The sequence below is a fragment of the Dermacentor andersoni genome, chromosome 4 (genome assembly GCF_023375885.2).
Source record: "Dermacentor andersoni chromosome 4, qqDerAnde1_hic_scaffold, whole genome shotgun sequence".
Lineage (NCBI taxonomy): Eukaryota > Metazoa > Arthropoda > Arachnida > Ixodida > Ixodidae > Dermacentor > Dermacentor andersoni.
The window spans coordinates 44873700-44895628 of record NC_092817.1 but is presented as its reverse complement, the minus strand read 5'-3'; the positions used below and the strand labels follow the sequence as shown (position 1 = coordinate 44895628).

At 47.8% G+C, this 21929-nt stretch overlaps 1 protein-coding gene across 3 annotated transcripts in view; it reads left to right on the top strand.

Annotated features, from left to right (window-relative positions):
* The window catches only part of LOC126537031 (dachshund homolog 1-like), a 245232-nt gene that overhangs the window by 175454 nt on the left and 47849 nt on the right, over positions 1 to 21929 (top strand). For all 3 annotated transcript variants that reach the window (XM_050184144.2, XM_055073657.1, XM_055073656.1), the window contains exons 6-8: positions 5845 to 5933; positions 6851 to 7006; positions 8424 to 8639. In XM_050184144.2, the coding sequence (XP_050040101.1) occupies positions 5845 to 5933; positions 6851 to 7006; positions 8424 to 8639 (461 nt within the window). The remainder of the gene's footprint in view (positions 1 to 5844; positions 5934 to 6850; positions 7007 to 8423; positions 8640 to 21929) is intronic.

Here is a 21929-nt window from a genome sequence, read left to right as displayed (position 1 = left end):
GTTTCCTTGCTAATTAGCTGGAATTGATGAAATCTAGAAGTTCCCGGTCAAGAGAGATCTTGTTATCGCGGCGGTACGCTAAGCCTGTTCGAAAGGTGAGTAAATGGGACACATGAATATTTGTGAAATGCATATGCAAGTTCGTAGGGACCAGAAAGCATTGCGTTGAATATTTATCTGTTCCGTTTCGGAAAACAAAACTAATGGGAAAAAACACTTGGGTTATTCGCCAGTGCCGTTTAGAATAAACGTATATGCTATCAAAATCCTTACGTATGCTTTAAACGCGAGCACATTGAGGGGTATGATGATACATGCGATTCAAAGAACTTGTGTTTATGTTTGAAAACGCGAATGTGGAAAACGTTAGCGTCTTCAGCTCCGTAGCTTCTAAGGATGGAAAGTTCGGTGACGGAATGGATTGGCTATCTAAATCACTCAGCCAATAAAACAAGATCAAAGAAGAGGTAACAAAAGAACAAGATGCTATAAAAAACAAACGCATGTACTAACAAGAAACAGCTGTGAAATGAAGAGAAAGAAAACAATAAGAATCGCTAGCGCAGTATTCAAGATGCTAGCATCTAATTCGCGTTCAGTCAGCAAACTAAAGAGGAGTTCGGCACTCGTCCTGCAAGGTTATGGCACAAGAATAACGCTGCCACGGACAACAAAAAAAAAAGGAAGAAGAAAGGCATATGTACTATACTGCTTACAATGAATTAATTACTTCAATGTCCAATAGAGAATCCCGTAGAGCTTGGACAGCTAATATACGTTTACTGGTACCCTACCATTACCTATAGGTGCTTTCTACATATAAGAAAGGATGCCACTTTAGTGCTTTGAAGGCGATTGCGGAATGATTCTTCACAGCTGATTATATTGTGGGCGATACGATAGCGCGTCGTATCGCGGCATTTGACACTGATGCATAAGCCACGGGTCCCGTAACATTTGCCAACGCTCTCCTTTAACCTACGTATACCTCGAAAAAACAGTGCTCCTATTCACACACGCATAAAACAGGAAAGTTATTGCGCTAGCACTGTTCATAAGAGTAGGTGCCAGCAAATCGTGATGACGGACATTTTATAGCAAATGTGGCCAGCCAATGAGAAAAGATACTTGTGAATGAACAAAAAAGCTATGTGAATTCGGCCCCAGATAAAGCACCGCGCATGAGCAGTAAAAAGAACGCCACTTCTAACCTATGCAAGGTTATTACGCTCGCTTACATACGTACGCTATTATAGAACTTTCTATAATTGTAGGCAGCTTCCTTGCTCTCGGCGACATGGAAGCTGCCGGGGCAAGCCGAAATGTATGATGCCTTCACGCGCATTTTGTCGTTCCTGCGCGTCTATAGTGTTGGCGGTCGCGTAATCTCAAGTTTCCGAGACACGGGACGAAGCGCTCGCTCACGTTGCGACTGAGAGTTTGCGGTCGTCGAGTGAGATCTTTCAATGTTTGCCTCAGCGAGCATGTTGACACCAATAAAACTACGAACCTTAATTCGTGTAGTCTCTTTGCTGTCACCATCAATGCTCCACCTTTCTGGTGAAACTGACTTTTCTTTTTTTGGATCCGGATCAATATCCGTACTTGTTGCACTTTTGTTTTTAATTTTGGGCGCCGGCTATCGCTGACGAGCTAAGCGCGGTCAGCTATGGCGTCCAAGATTTACGGCGTTGCAACACAAGTAAATATCGGACACCGTAAGCGACGTCGATGCATTGCTCTCGGTGCGATATGCACAGCAAGCACTGGCGCCCATAACCGCGCTATTATGGCCCGACCTTCTTGCGATTTGCTTATGAGTGCTCACTAACACGATATTATCCACCCAAAATGCTCTGGGAATTCGTGAAGTAGTTTTTCTTTTTTAATGCTGGAACATTGAAACCTCGAATTAACGAAATTCGCGATTTAACGAAGCTTGTCGCTCCAAGGTTCTGCTGTACTGATAAGTGATTAAAAAAAGTGGAATGAAGCAAGAGCAGAGACGAGTATCTGTGACGAAGACATGCTCCTATTATGACGGAAAAGCACAGAGAGACGGCTACGTAACGCGCACGCACGCAAAGCGTGAAGCATGCAACGTGGTATAATATAGGATGTGAAACTAAACAGGAAGTACAGCGCGAAGGATTATACCCTTGACCGAAGAAAGAAAAACACCCGTTGCTCTTGCTTCCGCATGAAACTACAGAAAATACCGGGTGCGCAACCGTAACTACGTGAATAATAAAAAAAGGTAAGCAAATCAGGAAGGACGGTAGAAGCCAGAAGGAACGATGGTGGATTAACAAATCGCACGCGCGTTTTATGCTCACGCTTCTCTATATCTTTTTTTCCTCGTCCCCATAGTGCACCTTTCTTATTCTTAATCTGCTCTTTTTTCCTTCTTCAAGCTTGCCGCTTTTTCGGGTGGTTTCGCTTTGACGCGCCGACGTCCTCCCTGAGAGATATGGGCGCAATTACGGGACAACAAAAGGGCCAGTTCACACTGCAAACAATCAACGAGAAGAAAAAAGAAAGAAAAGGAAGAAAGTAGTACGAGGGTCGTAAAAAAAAACATGACTGCAAGAACTCCCGGACAAAGGGATCTTTGCGACACCTCCCAAAACAATGGCATTAAGCGCAGCGCAGCGTAAATCTGAATCTGTCATAGCTGTCTCCTTTTCGTTTTTTTTTTATTATTATTTCTTATTATTGTGCCCGGGTTCCTTTCATTTATGTCTTCTTTCTAGTTTGAGTGCTAAGCTGTTGCGAGCTCTATACGTCTCTCCGGGCGTTGTTCTTTTCTTACCAATATTATGTTTTGTTTTTGTCGCCTCCACTAGCAAGACAAAGAAAGCGAGGCACAACAGAATGCGTAGATGACTGAATGCGAGATCTGCCCGGCTGTCCATTAGGCTTTGCCTCTCATATACTGCGAGCTCCTGTTAGCTTAGCGACGTCCGATGAGCCCCTGGCTTGGAAGTTTGGTTTGTTGTGAACGCGGCGCTGAAAAAACAAATTAACATAATTTGTATAACAGGAGGAGCTGTCGCGAACCTGTCTGCTACACGTCACCGCATACGGCATGGGAATGGGACCGGGGACAGCTCTGCGGGAGGATAAGACGTGTGGTATGGAAACGTCAGTCTAGTAAGCCAGCTCGGCTTCATTATGCGTGAACTATACGCAAGCGCATTGGCTCTGTTAACATGCCGTCGTAATGCCTTGTTGTCTTTTGCTTGATTCGCGAACGTGCTGTTGTCGGGTGGCGCAAACCGAACTTGCATCATTAAACGAAGGAACAATGGAAGGTTTTAATTGAAGTGTGGGACATATTACTGAGCGTTCGTGCCGAAGGGGGGAAAGGAGCAGGGGGAGGGAAGAAGGGAGGGAGATGGAGAAATGAAGAGAGACAGATAAATGAGGTGGTAAAGTGGGAGGAACATGAGGTAACCTTCTTCAATTGTGACGAATGTGTTCGTCTCACCTGATGACTACTGAAGTATTCAGAGCATTTTTAATTTTGTTGCATTCCTATTAGTTGTTCCTATTCCACTCCATTGATATTCCGCTCGATTTTAGTCGCTACCCACATGTTTTATGCACCACGGAGCTTCATAACGCTATCTTTTTCACTACTCGGACAAGAAATTGATCGGATCTTCTTTGTTAAAGTTTTCCTGTGGCTATACGTTTACGGCGTCTGGAAACAATTTAAGATTAGCTGCTGTAAACTAACGACCGAGTTGAAATCATAGTTGACACTCACAAACGGCTATATCAGTTGTTGTTCATTCCAATACTTTTCTTGATTTCTTTATTTTATGCATCGTTCACGCAGTTCAACGTCATTGAGCCGCATGACCTCAGCAAATGTATTTCCTTTTCTTTCTTTTTTTCTGTGCTTGAAAACTTTGAAGAAGTTAGGGGATAATTGCTGCAAATTATAATGACAAAGGAAATTTCATCTGGTGTGCCGGAGTTCCGATTACCCCATAGTGCTGCATTAGTAGTCTCACTGGAAGGCGGTAATACAACATCTTGGCAGTAAACTTGATTAAAAACGTTACCTTGCAAAGCTGGAAATGAGAGCAAGCGGAATCGGGGCTTATAGAAATGAAGCACGTGCTCTTCAGTCTTTTCAACGGCTTCAACTCCGAAAGCTTTATTGTGTGCAAACTTTATAAGTGAACGATATAAAAAAATGAAGCTTAGAAGTTACTGGGGAAAGAAAACGTTATGAGAAGATATGTATTCCACATCACATTGTAATGCCAGAGCAGCAATACATATACGCAAAGAAAAAAAAAAGAAAAAAAAAGGTTGAGCCGAGAAAGCAGTAAAAAAATTCTCATTGCGGTTTATTCCTCGGACAAGTATGCAAATTGGATCACTAAAAAAAAAAAAAAATCTGGGCCTCTCTGATACGCATCGGTTGGCGCGGTCCAATTTTGATCATTTCCTGTTGTATTCTTAATTATGCGTCCTTTCTTTCTTCCGCTTTAATTTTTTTTTCCCTTTCGGTTCCCAAGAACAAAAGACTCGTTTGGCTTCGTGTCCGCGACGGGCTTTTCTCAGCTTTCGGTCCATTCCGGTTTGAATTAAAATGGAAATGACGCGAGGGGGCCATGACTGTACGGCCTCTGCATTCCTGTACCTTTGAGCGGTGCTTCAGGTCCAATTTTTCATCAATCTTGCGGGCTCTTGTTTCATCCGCGCTCCTATATAACACGACGCTGCTAATGCCCCAAAAGTCCATGGCGCTGGGAAAAGAGGGAGACGGGGGGGGGGGGGGGGGGCGACATGCTGGTGGGCCGAGTAGGAACGTCCAGAGCGCTCTTTTACTGAATTCAGAGCTCGTATGGCGCTGAGGGTTGGCCAGGGGGCACGGCGAGGGTGCATAAAATTTCCTCAATTATAATTTTGTTCTTTGTAACGTACGAACTCTCGCGCGCTTGTATAAGGTTCGGAGACACTTTATAAACGGTCGCTTTTCTTTTTAAGGCACGCAGTGTTCTCTTCTATCAGACGCCAGCAGGTTCCCACGAAGACAAGATATCATGCTGCTCGTGCCTCGTTCCGGACTATGACCGCTGCCTACGAAAATAGTTCTTTTTTTTTAAATTTTCCATGACAATGGCGAAACAGTTCTGTGGAATCGTGCAAGGTGGAGGAAGTTTCATGAAAGGTAAAATTGTCGTCCACTCGAATGCACCACGAAGCTACAAAAGACGACATTGACTACTTGCCACTCGAATGCGGCACCGAAGACAGCGAAGCTTAGCCGCCTAGTAGCGATGCTGTGGCTTGGCTTTGCACACACCTAACGTTCGCTAAAAACGCCTCCAGTGTCGTCACAGAGTCCACGACCGTCTGCCATAGCGTTCATAAAGCAATAATTACTGTGGTCACAAGATAAACGTAAATACAAATAAACATAAAAAGTGCATACTTGTGCAATGTTGTTTTGTTATTTTATTTCATTTCATTTCATTTTATTATATTTATCGTTAGATACAGCTCTGCTGGTCATCCACCTTCACAGTGGGGAATGGCTCTGAATTTTTTGGCTCTGAATATACATGTTGCTGGGCTACATGGATCGTACGTACTTTATATTGTGTGGTAAAAGGCGCGAAATTATTTGAAGAAGAAGCAAAAAAAAAAGGGGGGGGGAGCGGGGGAGGAGGACTACAGGACCTATCCTGTCGTTCTTGCTTTTTTTTCTCTCGAAACATGCTTCGGGTTATTTACTGCGTTAACAATTTTTCTCGACAGGACCACTGATTGGTATCGGTGTGTTTCATTCCCAAAGTGACCTCGACTGTTCTTTTCCTGCAGGTTGCGAGACGACGGCGGCAGCGTTAGGGACCGGAACTTTTCGTCCTACGATGGAAGCCGGCTCAAGGATTCGGCTGCTTTTGTCAATGGTGAGGAGTACCCCGTGCTCATTTGAACACCGATGGTGATTGACGCGTACGTGATGGAGACATTGCAGCACACAAACGCACCTACTTGTGGCAACTAGAGTTGACGGTTGGCATGGATTTCCCGTGCGCCCAAATTAGTGTTGTTTGGTGAAGCGACGAAACGTGTTCCATACGAATGCCAAGTTTCTGCTGCGTTCGAACGCAGCAGAAGCTACAAAAGCTACAATATATATATATATATATATATATATATATATATATATATATATATATATAGAGAGAGAGAGAGAGAGAGAGAGAGAGAGAGAGAGGCAGACATAAGGCTGACCTACAATGCTTGTGCCTGTCTCTCCTGGTCCAGTTTTTTCTTTCTTTTTTTCTCTTCATTTCTTTTTATTTTATGCGTTCCATGCGTTCCAAACTATAGCCCAACAGCGAACTTCATTGAAGTATCTGCTCGCTTTCGCGAAGCAGCCATGGCGTGATGGTTAGAATGCTCGGCTCGAAAACGCAATATTGTTGGTTGAAGTGCCGGGTCGGATATAATTTCTGAAGTAATAACGAGTCGCGGCCGAACGAAAGCATGACAATGACTGAACACGATCCGTCTATTACCAATCTCTCGAACAAAATTAAATTAGCTCATTTGCTGCTACATGCCGCAAATACGTATGTCAGGACTACACTGATAAAAGCTGCACCTGTGCAGCATGACGAGCAGTAGAGCACCTCCCCCAGTCAGCATCGTAGGCCAGAAGAGACGCACGCAGCGAAGTGTATATACTCCCAAGCCTATTTCCGAAATTTTATTCTTGTCCACCAAATGCTCGGTGTACTACAACTTCCCCAACGCGAAACTCGGCGCTCGGCCGGAACTGCGATTGGCGGCAACACGTGTTCGGTGTGCTCGACCGCAGGCGGCCTTCCGGTGCCGGAGTCCAACGGACACGGGCCTCCGGTGCTGAACCTGTCGCAACACGGCCATCGCAACAGCGCGCCGCGGGACTACCACGACGGCGCGGCGGCCGACGCCGAAGACGACACCGAGGACGACACGGACGACAGGGACCCCGGTGCGTCTCTCCCTCTCTCCCCGTGTGAGAAAGGAAATCGCTCGGCACGTGTCTGCATCGTCACGGCAGGCATACGCCGCCAAGAACGGCGTCAGCTTGATAGGAGCGAACCCCCTATAAACGCCAGCAAGCCTTTCCAAACACGATCTTTCGCTAATGCTGTAGAGTCTTCACAGTTTCCCGCTCAGGCATGCGAAAGTCAGCTTGACGACCGGCCTCTCAGCCGCCTGCCGCGATGCCCACACGCTCTGCCAAGGTTTAGCGATTATTCTGATTATTATATCAATAAAGTTTATCTATGCTATCCTAGCCTATGCCAAGGTTTATAGGAACTTTAGTAATTTATTGCCGGCTTAAGAACGTCATACCATGCAGGCACTCTTTGAAGAGTACACCAGTATATAAGACGAGGCCTACCGACAATCTGACATGTTTCACTTGGATACCTATGCTCAGCTGCTTGTCAGGATTCCTTGCGAGTTCGTCTACAAGCATAGGTATATAACCTCCGATGAAGCCCGGAGTGGTACGTCATTCGATGGTATGTTGATCCGACTGCACCCGACAGAGGAGGCCATGACAAACTGTCGATGAGCTTTTATAGCGGGCGCTGTTAAAGGTTGTGCTGCGCTCTGGCTATATGCTTACTCGCCGTTAAAATATAGTTTACTCATTGTTGCTCTCCATAGTCGCGCCATGGAAGGTGGTGCCACAGCGCTAATGCGACCCCTACGTGGAAAGTTCTTCCTGTGTATTCTCGGCCCGGTGTCGCCGAGTGTCGGCGTGTGGTTTTCACCATGCGCAATGATATCACTGGTGTTGGCGCATATACCACGGCGGAAAACACAGGAAATGCGTTTCGGCGGGATAAAAGTACAGCCGCCTGATCTGGGACATTTCATGCCCAAAATACGTCGCGACTTCTCCATGTCGTCGTCATTACTACATGTCGTTGCCGCTTAGGCAGTAGTATAGAGCAAGAGACGATTTGGCAAGCAACTGGCATAAGGACATTCGCGCTTAGAACACTTCGCTTTGGCCGGTGAACAGCCAGTCTGATGGTAGTATTGGCGATATGGTGATAATTAGCCTCTACCATGAGTGCCCCTTTCGTAACCGCTATGCCGTACTCCCGCACGAGCTTTCGGTAATGATAAATGTATTCTACGTATCCTAAGTATCCTGTCGGGCAGAATGGTTGTCCGAACTGCGCGATCTGGTTTCCACGCAGCGTTTTCCGCTATGCGGCTACCGTACAGCGAGACCAAGCAACACATAGTTGCCTTGATCCCGCTCTCTAGGGTCGCATACATTCCGCGACTATACGCGTCTTTTAAAATCTTCAAAGTGAATGCGCATCTTTTCATTGATCTTTCTTTCTTTGCTTTTTCTTCTCCTAAACTCTCGGTGTTCACAGAGCTTAGCGGCGCCGAAGGAAGCAGCAGCCCCGAGCCCCATGGGGGCGGTGGCGGCCAGGGAGGGCCCAGCATGGACGAGCGCTACGCCATGGACGCGGCACTGGGCCTCGGTGCCGTGTCTTCGATCGAGACGCTCCTGCGTAACATACAAGGCCTGCTCAAGGTGGCCGCAGACAACGCCAGGCACCAGGACAGGCAGATCAGCATCGAGAAAGGTGAGTGCGGTCAAGATATATACCTATCCACGAATGCTTGTCCGATGAGGTGGCACATCGATTCAGGAAAGTTTGCGGTCACAAAGAGAGAAGTCGATTGTCTTTCACAGTATACGGTTTCGCTGTTTAAACTGTAGAGAGGAGCCATATCATTTCGCAGTTGCGTCGTCAGCTCTCCGTCCGCTTTCAATGTGGATAAAGAGAATGTACATTCCGATAATTAGTACACGTATTGAACAAGAAACTGGATGAAGCGACAGCTACTCTGTTGAGAGGCTTGTCGATGTAATCTGCCAGCTTTATTTTATTCAGTATCAATAAGGTACACGTCCAGATTTCGAAAAAAATAAATATATATAAGCATCTTATTGAACCAGAAACTGTCGATGCGTCAAAAGCCCCTATGTTCAGGGGCCCGCCGGTGGGATCCACCAGGTTGAACGAAATGTATAGTTTACCAGGTATCGACAGAAGCCGGCAGGTGTATTAACTCGTGTCTTAGCCACCACATGCATTTCATTATTAAACTGGAGAACCACTCGCGGTAGCCCAGACGCGGTGGCGTTTCCGCTGCTGAGGGGGGCAGGACCTTATAGCGCGTCCTGTGGCTGCCTTTGGGTGAAGTATAGACCCGAGAGAAAGCGTAGGCTTAGGTTTCAGCACGTGTGGAAGAAACCGAGATTGTCAAAATACTCGAGCCCGAGGCCTTACCCAACGGCGTCGTTTAATTGTCGTCTCGCTGCAACTCAATCTGGGGAGCAGAATGAAAGCTAAGATCGATCAATTTGTTAACCGATGAATAGTTCTGCTGAGTGATCGATCGATCTATGCATGACTAAATCAATCGCGTTTTCGACCGATCCGGTAAATGGACGATCTTCATGGGCACTGATCTCAAAAAGAAAAGTGCGTGCTGTTGGTCCATTCGAGCGATGTTTTGAACGCCGACATACCGAATTAACGAAACAATGAGAAAGCCGACTGAGTGCAAAACTAAAGTTAAGAGCCGCGAAGCTATGCAAGCAGGTGACCGATTATCCTGCCTGCCGCGGCAACGACTGCGCTCCCAGTTTCAGGCTAGTCCGAGGGCGAATCAGAAAGTCCTTGCCCCTATTTTATTGTTAGCCAAAATAAGCTGCATACAGGTAATCACAAATATACGTAGTCCTTACAGTATTTTTCCGCATAGTTCCCACAGCGGTTCAGACATTTGTCCCGTCGCAGCAGTAAACCTGAGAGGTCCCAGTTGTCAGTCAGCGAAGCACGCGGCCTGCCCGAACGCTCATCGTCTCGTGCAAGTCTTTACGGCCTTTTGCGAACTTACAACACCACCACCTCACACTTCTCAAAGCGAGACAACTTTCCCCACACTTATGCTGCATTTCCCTGTGGATTTCGATGGGTGTTCGTCCCTTGCTCCACAGAAAACGAATCACACTTCGTTGCTTGTACGCCGTGGATGTGTGAAGCACAACCGCCATCTTCAACAATTGACAGCAGCGCCGTGCCGCGCAGCTACCGGCAGATAAGGTCGGGCCGGTCTAAGAAATGTCTACTGCTGGGAATAGATACCGCGCATTTACAGCCGTATTGTGGTTAAAAAAAAGAAGAAAAAAAAGAAAAACATAGGTGCAAAGACTTTCTGATTCGCCCTCGTATATAACCCTGCAGCAAGTCTCTTTGCTTTTGCACGTGCACATGTCATGCATAAACAATTAGAGCTTCTCAAGTCCATCCATGGCGCCCATCCATGGCGCATACTGTCCATAAAGCCCATTCATGGCGCATACAGTCCGAACGAAAAGTGACACTATTTAAATTACGCTTACACTGTAATTTCTAAGCGTTCCTGTCCTCAGTGCTACGTCTTTTTTTGTTTGGTTTTGTTTTCGTTGTGTCACAGGAGAGGACGTGTGTTCAACTACGATATGACAGGAATGCGTCTTCTGACTAATGGCGCGCACGTTCGTCGAGCGGCGCTGAACAAGTCACGTTTCAAACTTTTTTCGCACAGCCTGCAAATCGCTCATAAGGCGGCGACAAGCAGAGGTGCCTCCTTACGCGGGCTTACAGTGCTCGAGATACGCGTCCGCACAGAGCGCGTTCTGCCGCCAGCACGTCTCTCGGTGTCCCGGAGGGAGAGAAAGGAAATGTCGAAAGCGATCAAGAAGCGTACACTGAGGGCACAAGTCGCGACCGTCCATCTTTTCTTTCTTTTCCACTTTAGCCCCTCTCGGTCTGCGGGATTTAGCACCACGTTTCCGCCAATAAAGCCTCGATTTGCATACTGCATAAAGCGGGGACACGCTCCGCACTCCGAAAGTCCGTGCATTGCTAGCTGAGCCTCGTCTAATGACCGCTGTCCCGCACGGCCTCTTACTTCTCGCGCCGCTTCCCTTTTCTCGCGTCTCCCTCGTTGCTCTGTCTGCTTCTTTCCTTTTCAAATTTTCCCTTCATTACTTTTTGACCTTCTTGCCTGATGCCCGCTCGACGCGCTCTGCTGGTGGTGCTGGCGTATATGTGCCTTTCTTGTCTGGTTTTTTATGTTTAATTATTGCGCTCAGAAATTCACAAAGTGTACGCGCGGAAAGGGACTGGCCGGATGACGCCATATTGGCGAGCAACAATATATATATATCCGCTCTAGCTCCCTGTCTATCTCCGACTCGCCTTCCTCCAAGCGTTTTATTTCGCTTCCTGACAGCTACGCAACCTCCGCAAAGCTTCATTTCTACGTCGAATCGCGTTCAATTTTCTTTTCTTCTTTCTTTCTTACACTCTTCTTTTGAGCAGTATTCATCTTTCCTTTCTGTATTTTTTTTTGTTTCTTCTTTCTTTTTCGTCTTCATTTCGTGGTGCGACCGTGTCAAGAAGTCAAAGCACCCACGAGCCGGGGCGGAAATGACGTGGGGCGAATTTACGAGCCACTGCGGGGGGTGAATCTGGCAGGGGCCAGCGGCGCCTTCCGGAAATGAAATGGGCTTAGCCGCTCTGTCCCCCGACGCGACCGCTATTTGTCGCGTCACTTCCGGTGTCAATCACTATTTCGGCGCCCCCTTGTTTCGGACCTCTGTCTCGGCGGCGGGCGTATATAGGGTTCGCCTAAATGCTCTCAATGTCGGTCTGTTTGTGAGCAAACTGTCGCGGTTCTTTCTTTGAGAATGTTCTTCTCTAAATGCGTAGCGCTTCGCAGAACGTCGGCATCTCGTCTACCCTTAGGCGGGAAGTTCTCTGCTCCGTACTGCAGCGGACACATATTTTGTTTGTGTATGTGTGCGTGTGTGTGCGTGCGCGGGAAGACTTGTAGTAGCCTGGAACTCATCGAACTTCTGCTCTGAGGGCATATGTTCTTGTTACGAACATGCTGTGTGCCACCGACGCTTAACAGGCGAAAATGAAGGGCACACGTGTGCAACTCTGCTGCACTCAATTAAATTGAAAAAAAAAGTTAAATAAAAGGCCTTGACACGGCAGCACAATTAGCGTTTCGGCTGCGTTTAGTTTCGATTTCACTTTTAACGATATTAATCCTATGATGCTTATAAAGAGAGCCATCTACTCCTCGTCGCCTCAAATGAGTAAAACGAATAAACGCCGATCGTATCGCCTCGAAGCGCGCAGTTGAAAGTGCGTTGGCATTTGTATGGTGCGGTCAACAAAAGCACTGCAAGGTTTCTGCACGTAGATGCAGATATATACGTAAACAAAAAGTGTTGCTTTTAAGGCTTTAAATAAGCGAGCTCGTCTTCAGAAAGCAGTAGGTGAGAAGAACCAAGCCTCGGGCACACGGAATTTTTGTTTGCCATTTCAGGCGACTACTCGAGGACCCGCGAGCTTATGCAGGGGATATTCAAGCGCATTTTCTTTACGTGCGGGAACCGGAAGGCAATACTGCTCTGCACGACAACGAAACGAAATAAGTCAGCAGAACCTATGCGAGAACGAATTAAAGAAACCGTGAACAGCATGCTTTGGGCCACTAGCCGGCTGTCAGAATCCGATCATTGTGAATAATAATAATAATAATAATAATAATAATAATAATAATAATAATAATAATAATAATAATAATAATAATAATAATAATAATAATAATGCGCAAGAAAGGGAAGGAATACGGGAACAACCATCACCACGAGCAAGAAAGAAGTTAAGCAGTTGAACGTAAAAGCCAGGAATTCGGTCATTTCTGTGTGTGCACGCTTCTCCGATCGCTTCCGGCCTTTTCGCCGCCGGTCTCGCCATGGGAGACGAGGAAGGCCTGCCTTCGATCAGCCGGAACAAACACTGCTGCGTTCTTTTAAAAAAAGGATGGCGCGGTTCCGGCGCGTCTGTTTGTGAGCCACTCCCAGCACGATCACCGAGGCCCCGCTCTAGTCCCTCGTGGCACGGGGCACGTCATCTGACCCTCCCCTGCACCTCAACGTGCCGGTTCTTGCCTCGCTATCCGGCTTCTATCTTTGTCCTCAAGGCCTAGTTTTCTTCCTTCCATCTCTGCTTCTTCTTCCCCTCTCGCATAAAGGAGTGCTCATACGACGTTTTCGACTTTGCAACTTCTATTTTTAGTTCGAAGTTCTCAACCTCGACACCCTAGGAAAAAAAGAATACACGGCAGTTTTCAGGTTGCCCTAAATAATTTACTGTAATATCTTCTCTACAACCAGTGTCGGCGTCGTTCGCAGGGATGTATATGGATCATTTAGTAAAGCAATGAACGGGGCTAGTTGGTGGACGGTGGCGTAACACTAAGCGCAATGCAATCATGAATGTATGGATTGCGACATCAGGACTCGGAAGGTGGTCACGTGGGAGCAGAATATCACTTTTTGGCACCCACTCCGGCGGCTCGCTTGATCGCTCGTTACACTGCTACATCTGCATGCATAGTCACACAAGGAGTTGAAGCAGCACATCAGACGGCCAAGCGAGCCGGAGTGGGCGTCAATCATTCTGCTCTCACGTGGCCACATTCTCTGTCATGACGTCACAACACATACATCTCCCGAGAAACAAAACCGAAAATGGTTGTAGAGAAGTAACTATAATAAATATTTAGGGCCCCTTGAGGTCGGCCAGTGTTGATTCTCTGGTGTTGAGGTTGAGCTCTCTCAGTTAAAACGAAAGTACCTAAATAAATAAAATGACGAAGGTTACGTGTTACTATCCCTTAAAAATTGCAGTTCGTACTGGGCAACGGCAGCCAAATCGGCGGAAAACAGCTGCGAAAGTTTTAGGCTTCATCTACAGGCGTATTTTGAAACGATCTATATTTCTTTTTCCGTTCTCATATTCTTGTACTTCGCGCCCAGTGGCTCACACCCGCGATAGCAGTGCCGCCAGAGCAAATGACGAAGCGCAAACTAAAATGAAAAATCAAATGGAATTGTTAAAAAATACGGTCACCTGCAAAATAAATGTGCTGTATTATCGAGCAGGAACGACGTAGTTGACCTCATTGCCTTTCATTTTCTAGTATATATAGGAAAAAAATGTAGCCTTCCATAAAATACAGAGGTTGGATTAATTAATTAATTATCTTCTTTCTTGTTGCGATTGTTTTTCTTCATATTTTGCCGTTTCAGATTCGTGCGGCACAGAGCATACTATCGGTAATATACGGTTCGAAGCTGTGAGCTTTTTGTCAGTTACGTACACATTAGTTGTGATGCACGTTGCACAGTAGCTTACTTCAAAAAAATCTTATCCGGAATAGCGACGCGTACGGGTGGTTATTCGCCATGGTCAAGCTGTATCTTCCTAACCAACCACGTACATATTTAGCGCAGACAAAAAAAAAAAAAAGAAGGTCAGGCAACTTCGTTGACGCTTCTCTTCTTCGCTCACATCGCAACTTCGAACAACAATCTTCGCAACCTAACTTCGGTAAAGATGGCCGCGTCTACTAACCTTGCCTCACGCGAGGATTCACACCCTGGTGGGGTTGGTCAGTATGCATACATATTTTTTGTCACGTGATGTGCGACGGCAGAAGCTCCACATCTCCCTGGCGTGATTTTGTGCAGCTTAGAATTCATGCTAATGGCGGTATAATTTGCCGTAGGAAGGCGAATCGCCAATGAATGCGCCAGGAGAGTGTAGTTGGAGTCGTAGTAAGTGCATGCAAGCGCTGGATTATCGCGTTGAAGGAAATAGGAAATGCCAGACGGCTCTCGACGCGTGCTCTTCTCTGCCTACCGTCGAAACGCACTCGCCAGAAGCACGTTAGGGCTTGTAGCGGACGGAGCGGTGGTCTCCACATGTAAACGCTGTCACATTTCTTTACTGTGATGCGCAAAGAAATACGATACGCTACGGTCGCATTCATGTAAACGCGTCTCGTGGCTTCTGCGTCGCGACCTCCGCGGTGTCACCTCCACAGCGCGAAAATCCATGTCACCTCGAACCTTCGTCGTCTCCGCGAAATGAAACAAGTGCGCGCGTCAAACGAAAAGGACTCCGGGGTCTCTTCCAACCCCATAATTACGGTGCTCGCTCGGCTCACCTAAATCCTGACTGATAATCACGCAGGCACGGGGAAAGCCCTCTAGGGCAATACGCGGGAACGGAAAGAGAATGCGAACACCGCTGCCGCCCAAGCCCCCTCGAGCGCTCTTCGAGGCCCCACAAGCTGGCTGTGCAAGCCTCTCTCTTTCTATGTGGATTCAAGGGAGGCATTACCGCAAAGGGCGCGAAGTGGTTGTGCGGTTCGCGCCCTAGTAGAAAGACGATCTTGTCTTTCCTGGCGTGCGCTAGCGCAGACACACGGAAGAGGAACTCGAATGAGCTCCAACGCCTTTCGTCGCGCGGTCAACGACGCCTCCTCCGCAAATAAATGTAATTCCAAGGGGGGGGTCCCAAAGAAGAGGAGCAAAAGGATTTGGGAGGTGTCGGGTGAGGGGAACGTCGCGTTTGCGTGCTTCGTCTTCAAAACGAGCTACGGGCTCCTCGGATAGTGAGCGCGGCAAACAAGATAGCGTGGCCGGGGCGCCTTGAACCGAGCGCGTCCTTTCTTCTTCGTCCTCTTCCTGTTCAGGCTGCGCGCGACCTCGTGGTTTACGACTTTTAATAAAGGGGTCCGAGGTTTCTCCTCTTTCGCGCCGCGCCGTCTTCTGCTCGTATTTAACGCGACACCCACCCACCCACCGACCGACCGTCCGGTCGGCCGCCTCTGGGTGCAGTGTGACAGGGCTTCGCGCTTTGGGGAGGGTCATGGCGAGAGAGAGAGAGAGAGAGAGAGAGAAAGAGAGAGAGATCGTCGGGGCTCGGGCGCGACGTGGCTTGGTCGCCCTCGTCGTCTTTTATGGGCTGCACGCGCTGTCGTTTTTCTTTTGGGGGGGACGCGCGCGCGGCTCGCCACTCGAGATTTTTCCTGATGAGGGTGGCTGCGCTCAGCGCGCTCGTTATAAGCGTCAAGCGGAAAGCGCCGCCGGTGTGCGGTCACCGAAGACTCGGAAGAGGACCTCTTATTTTTTCTTCTCGTTTGGGCTGGCCTCCCGTGCAGCGCTTCTCAAGTATTCACGGAGGAGCGTTCGTAGGACCGTGCTCGTGTGTAGCTGGCGCCTGGCGCATGCTTCTTCTATGGAGCGCCGAATTTCTCTCCACCTCCGCTGGTCGTCAGTTTGAACTTGAACAGAGGGCGTATACGCGGAAGCGCGTTCCTCACTAGCGTTTAGCGTGCGGTTCGGCTCCCGTTACTTCGGACGCCGCCCTCCACGACGAAGTTTCACTTGGGCGCGTTGTTTGATTCGGGTTGAACGAAATTGAAGAGTGATAGATGCCGAGAGCGAGGAAAGAGCGTCGTAAATTGTATGCACTGCCGTCGTTTCGGTGAGTGATGCGTTCGCAGGTTGCTGAAATTAAGAGTTGCTGCAGCAGAGGATTAAGGCGCTGATGATAGATTACGGGCTTATAGTGGAGCACCTCGTCTCGTCATGCAAGGACATTGTAGCAATAATTAAACCTCGTAAGAAAAGAAGAAAGCGACGTAACCGACGCTAACACGCTTTAATGAACACTAGTGAACGAGGTATCCGTAGGGACAGCAAACGACAATTTCAGTGTCCGTTTCTTTTTATGGTCAGTGACAATAATTAGGGCTCCTGCAAAGCTTATGATTGCGCTGGTTAAATACTGCATTGAATTCTGTGGTTGAAACTACCTTGGAACCCAAGGCGATATGCGGCATCTTATGTCAGGTCGGCTTCAAGCCGAAGAGCTTTCGTATTGGCATTTTTGTGGATTTATAATAAGGTGGCTTTCGAGGGGTGAAGCAGAAGTGCTCCCCACATAACACTGAACTTGAGCAGTACAATGCGTATGTGTCACCTCGCAAGCATGACTTCCGACTAGACTTCCGGTGACTTCACAAGCACGCGTGGTTTAGCAACTGCTCTGTTTAAATTTCTCAATTTCGAGATGAACACTAAGTTGGAGAGTCAAAAACTTAATTAGCGATTAGCGATTAGGGACAATGCGATTTGTCGTACAAATAATGTCCACCTCTCCAGGTAATTCACCTAAACACGTCGAATTGCTCTCCATACTTCATGCGATTTTCTTTTTAATTCTGAAGTAAAATACACACACGCACGCTTACGCGTAGGATATATTTCACAGTTTGAGTATCAGAAATGTTAAGATCATTATTCACGATTTGATCGATTCTAATGCAACATAAGTATGAAATAGAAGTAATAGTGGTAAATAATCATAAACTACAAAATAAAAATAAGGTAGCCTCTTCGTATTATACAGTCAGTTTTCCCAGTCACAGGTTGATCGAACAAGGACAAACGGCTCATAGCTGATAGAACAGTGTGAATTCGGCACGTCTGCATTACGAAGAAACAACGCAATTAGCCTTCTGTTTCGCACGAACGATTTAAATAATCACTCACATGTGCGGAGGGCGCGCGCTTCATTCACTTAGCACATGTATTGCCGAATCCTCGTTATAGGTACGTGGCCGTCACCGCTCCCCAAAAAGGTCAGCGACTTTCCCTCGAAAGAAATAATCCTCCCTCACGCAAGACGGGTTTTGCTATGCGCGAGGGCTCGCCGTATAACTCGAGACCTGAACAATGTCCTGCGAAGCAGAAAAATCCTGGCAGCTGTCTTGGTTTACTTACTTTTTTTCCGCCTTTCTAGTTCACTCTTTGCGTGTCTGTTAACATTTGTTTGGCATCCCAATGACTTCCTCGGTTTCTCTTACCATCCTTTTCGCGGCCTTCCGATGAACCACGTGGGTCTCGCTTCATTCGTAATTTCGTTAAAAGCGATAGCGAGCCACCCCCTCCTCATATGGCTTCCCGTAACGATCTCCGAGTGATTTTCTTTTTGTCTTTCTGTTTATTTTTCTTCTTTGCTGTATCGCTGTCGTCTTGTAACATGGCTGGTCTGCTTCCCAATGTTTAATTCGTTCCGGAGAGGCGCAGTCTGAAGGCGGAATGATCGCGACTTAACTAAATTTCTGACCTCGCTCGCTCCGCAGATGAAATCAAGCACTTGCCCTTTCCCCTCCCGCTTCTCTTTCTTGCTCGGCCCCAAAATTACGCTCATTAGATTAATAAGCCGGTCGCTCAAGCACGAAAAGTCTCGTGCCTGCTATACCAGACGGCAGCCGCGTGGTTGCCAGGAGGTTATACGTACTCGAGAACGCACGCACAGACTGCAACGTGTTCGTCTGCCGCAGCAGACGTCTGTCTGTTCGTTCGTCTGTCTCAGCTTTCGGCGCGCAGCCGTGCTTCTTAATGCCTGCCTCCGTTATCTTTAGTTCCCTTCTATATTTTATTACGTCTGTTCTTTTTTATTCTGCTCGTGTCCTGCTACGTCGATGCTCAGTGGTAATATTTACTATCGCAAATCACGTGTGTATAGATCAGCGTAAGCGGTGCGATCGCCCACGTTTTCTTTGCGGGGCTGGCATGGCGCGGTCGCTGCGTCTTTTGCTAGCGCTTCTGTTCCGCGTGTGTTGCTCTGCCTCCTTTTGGTTCCTCCTTTTTCACCCTCTCTGCAGCGATTTGTGCTCTTTCCGAGTCCGCGCCTGATGTGGCTTGCGCGCGCAGCGGCCGGCTCAAACGGAGCTGCTAAATCATGCGGAGCGGCCCGAGGTTAACTGCGGAACTTCTGAGCACCCCCGCGTAGCGCGAGAGATATGGAGAGATGTGTGTATGTTCTTATGTGTCTGTGCATGGCTAAGCGTTTGGCGTACGCTGCGGAGCGAAGCCGATTCGTGCCCAATGTTGTTAGCCGTAATGAGCCGATTTAGGTCGCCTGCTCCGCGCAAGATTTGCGTCGTTGCTGCTGCTGCTGCCGCCGTCGAACGAGCGCGCGTTCTGTTCGGCACATTTGTACTGCGTAATAATATTTGCGGTGCGAGCGCCCTCTCACTGCAGCTACTGCGTCCTGATGGCACCAGCTCCGTGCAGACGGTTGGTAATGCGAGCTGGCCTCGCTGCTATGGTGGTCTGCCTATATATGCGCATTCTGGGGTGGTTTTTACAGCAAACCCGTTAAGCTACATATTGATTCGACCCGAATCTCTGTGTCTTTCTTATTAGTTTTCTTATTCTGTGTGTTTAGCACGATGCAAACAGAGCTTCACTGAAGACAGCGTCTGAGTTAAAAGCAGAGGTATGGCTTCGCCTTTAGTAATAAACCGCGTGCTTTTAGAAACAATGTTTTCTAGCACCAACGCGGTACGTCCTTAAGAAACGGTAAGCCGGGGTGAGCTTGAGCCGTCTCCAAAAAAAAAAAAAAAAGAAAGTGGAAATTGGGCGAGTTGGTGAAAGTTCACGTCAAGATAGTATCCTCGCAGGCGGTCCCTGATTATTTTACGGGACTAGACCAACGCAAGCTCAGCTCTGCAACAGATGATATGGGTGATACGTTAACATTTGTTTAATTGTTCGTTTTTTATTGAAAGATGTTGCTGAAAGCGCCGATCTAATGAAGCACACTATTTCTGTAACTGTCTCATTATAGCGATCTCTATGCTGCAGAAATGGGGAAAAGAGGGAGAAGGGCTATGGTGTACTGAAAAATAATGTTTCTTGTCCATGGAGATCAGCACTTCGTGTCAAGATATTTGAAGAGTATCAATGGTAAAGGTAACACTTTGTGGCCACATGGAAGAAGCTCTCGTTATTATCGCCTCTTTATGGTAATTTTGGTTCCCACAAGGCTAGTTTGAGACTGTCGCTTGGAGAAGCTTTTACGGTCGTCGGCAGTGTTGCAGTACATTTCGTTGTTGCAGATAAATAAATTTCGCTGGTTATATAAAGCAAAGCTTAGAATATTGGTAGTTCTTAACGCACTAACGTACTGAGGAACCAAACAGCTTAGGCTGGCGTTCTACTCGGTTCGTTGCCAACAATGCATCATTTTCCGTGCGACGGCAGCACTCTTCAATTAGGATCCAACGATGCCAAGATTGATGGAATTCATCGAAGCATCACCCGTTCATTAACTATAGAATTGTGTTGCAACAACACCGCTGACGTGTTTCTCGTACGTACAAACTACGCAACGCAGAGATTGCATGCCTGCCTCTCTCTTCTTTTTTTTTTTCTTTCAACGAGGGATTCGGTTGTTTACGAAGCATTCATTGCCAGTCTTCAGTCCATGTCGTATAACAAAGCGCGTAGCTATAACTCCACACTCAAGAGATCACGCTTGAGACAAAAGCTAGCACGAGGAAGAACTTATAAGACAGACTGCACGCATTTTTTTTTTTTTCGTGCTTAGACACCCCTCAACCGCGTACGGCCATCAGGGGCGTGTCATCTATGTTCGCCCACAAGACCATTGTGTTCGACAGCCGCGGATACAAGGAAAATCTTTTGCGCGAAGACGTGAACTGATTTCGGTCGTGCAGCACGGACCCGCGGAGTGTCCAAGGACAAGACGTGCAGCCATTGTGTTTTTGCGCCGTACGCTGCTACTATCAAGATCGTCGAGGCGTTCTATTGGCTTCGACGACTGTGTCACGTACTGTGGGCGCTGTCAGACGTGACGTGTTGCGAGCCACGGTTCGAGAGCGGCATATATCAGCAGTAGCTTGCTGCCTCAGATCTGACGTGCGTGGCGCCCGTTCAGACCGCCATTCTTTTACGTTTCAATATTGTTCGGTGGCGCCATCGGTTCCTGCATCTCGCGGATCGCAGCTTTGCCCGCGCTCAAAGGCGCAGTGGAGCGATACACAAGTATTCTATTCCATGCCCACCCTTGTAAACGTGCTTTCGTGTGCCCGCGATGGCAGTGACGCTGTACGAGGAAGCGCCCTCGTGCTATCGTCTATGTAGCCATCTGTATAGCCGGCTTCTGCAGCTGTGCAAGGAAATGCCTTTAATTGGGTGAATGTGTGGTCATCAAACTAAGCCCATGTATACTGTTTCTTTTTTTTTTTCGCTTGGTTTGTTACGCAGCATAACGAAAAAATATATATATAAGAGAGCATATACGTGAGCTACTTGAGCCCTCTATTAGGAAACACACAATACTCCGAAGAATGAAGCCGTCAAGAGAGAGAGAGAAAGGATGTACAGAAAGGCAGAAAGATAACCAGAGGTGGTTATGGTTGGCTACTCTGCACGGGGAAAGGGGGTACAGGTATATAAAAAGAAAACGAGAGCGGCATGGCAGGTAAAAAAGAAAGACGTAATGTAGCGCATGTCATGTAACTTATTTCACTCCAGAAAGTCTTGTCATTCACTTGAGACGCTTCGAAAGCTTCTCCTGGCCGCGTTTTTTGTTTCGATCTATACGCTGATCGCAACGTTCTTGCGTATAATAAAGGGGTTTTTTTTGTTCCATCTGTTATCGACATTTCAATGATCATTCAGCGGGCGGGCACGGTCACAACCTGTAGCCTCTCAACTTCGCCCATAAATCTTTGCGCGAACGACGGCCTTCCTTTCAGCGAGATCATCGAGGCACCACATACATGCGCCACGATCTGTCCGTTCTTCGTCGGTACGCGTCCGCGAACTACGTGGGACCGATCGCGGCGCGCGTATCTCAACCGTGCACGCAGCAGTCGATCGAGCAACCCGGGCCGATGAGGGGGGGAAAAAAAAGCAAGCGTTCGCCGTTTGCCCTTATCTCGGGCGTGGTACTGCATATGCGCACAGCGCACGGACCGTTCGTTCGTTTTCTCGCAATTACGGTTATTGGTCCACAGAGGGACCCGTACGCGCGCTCTGGCGAGCTCGGGGCTTCGGCCCGAGACGCCGGCAGTTCATTGTTTCGATTGAAAAGGGCAGGTCCCAGTCGACGGTGGTGCAGGGGTGG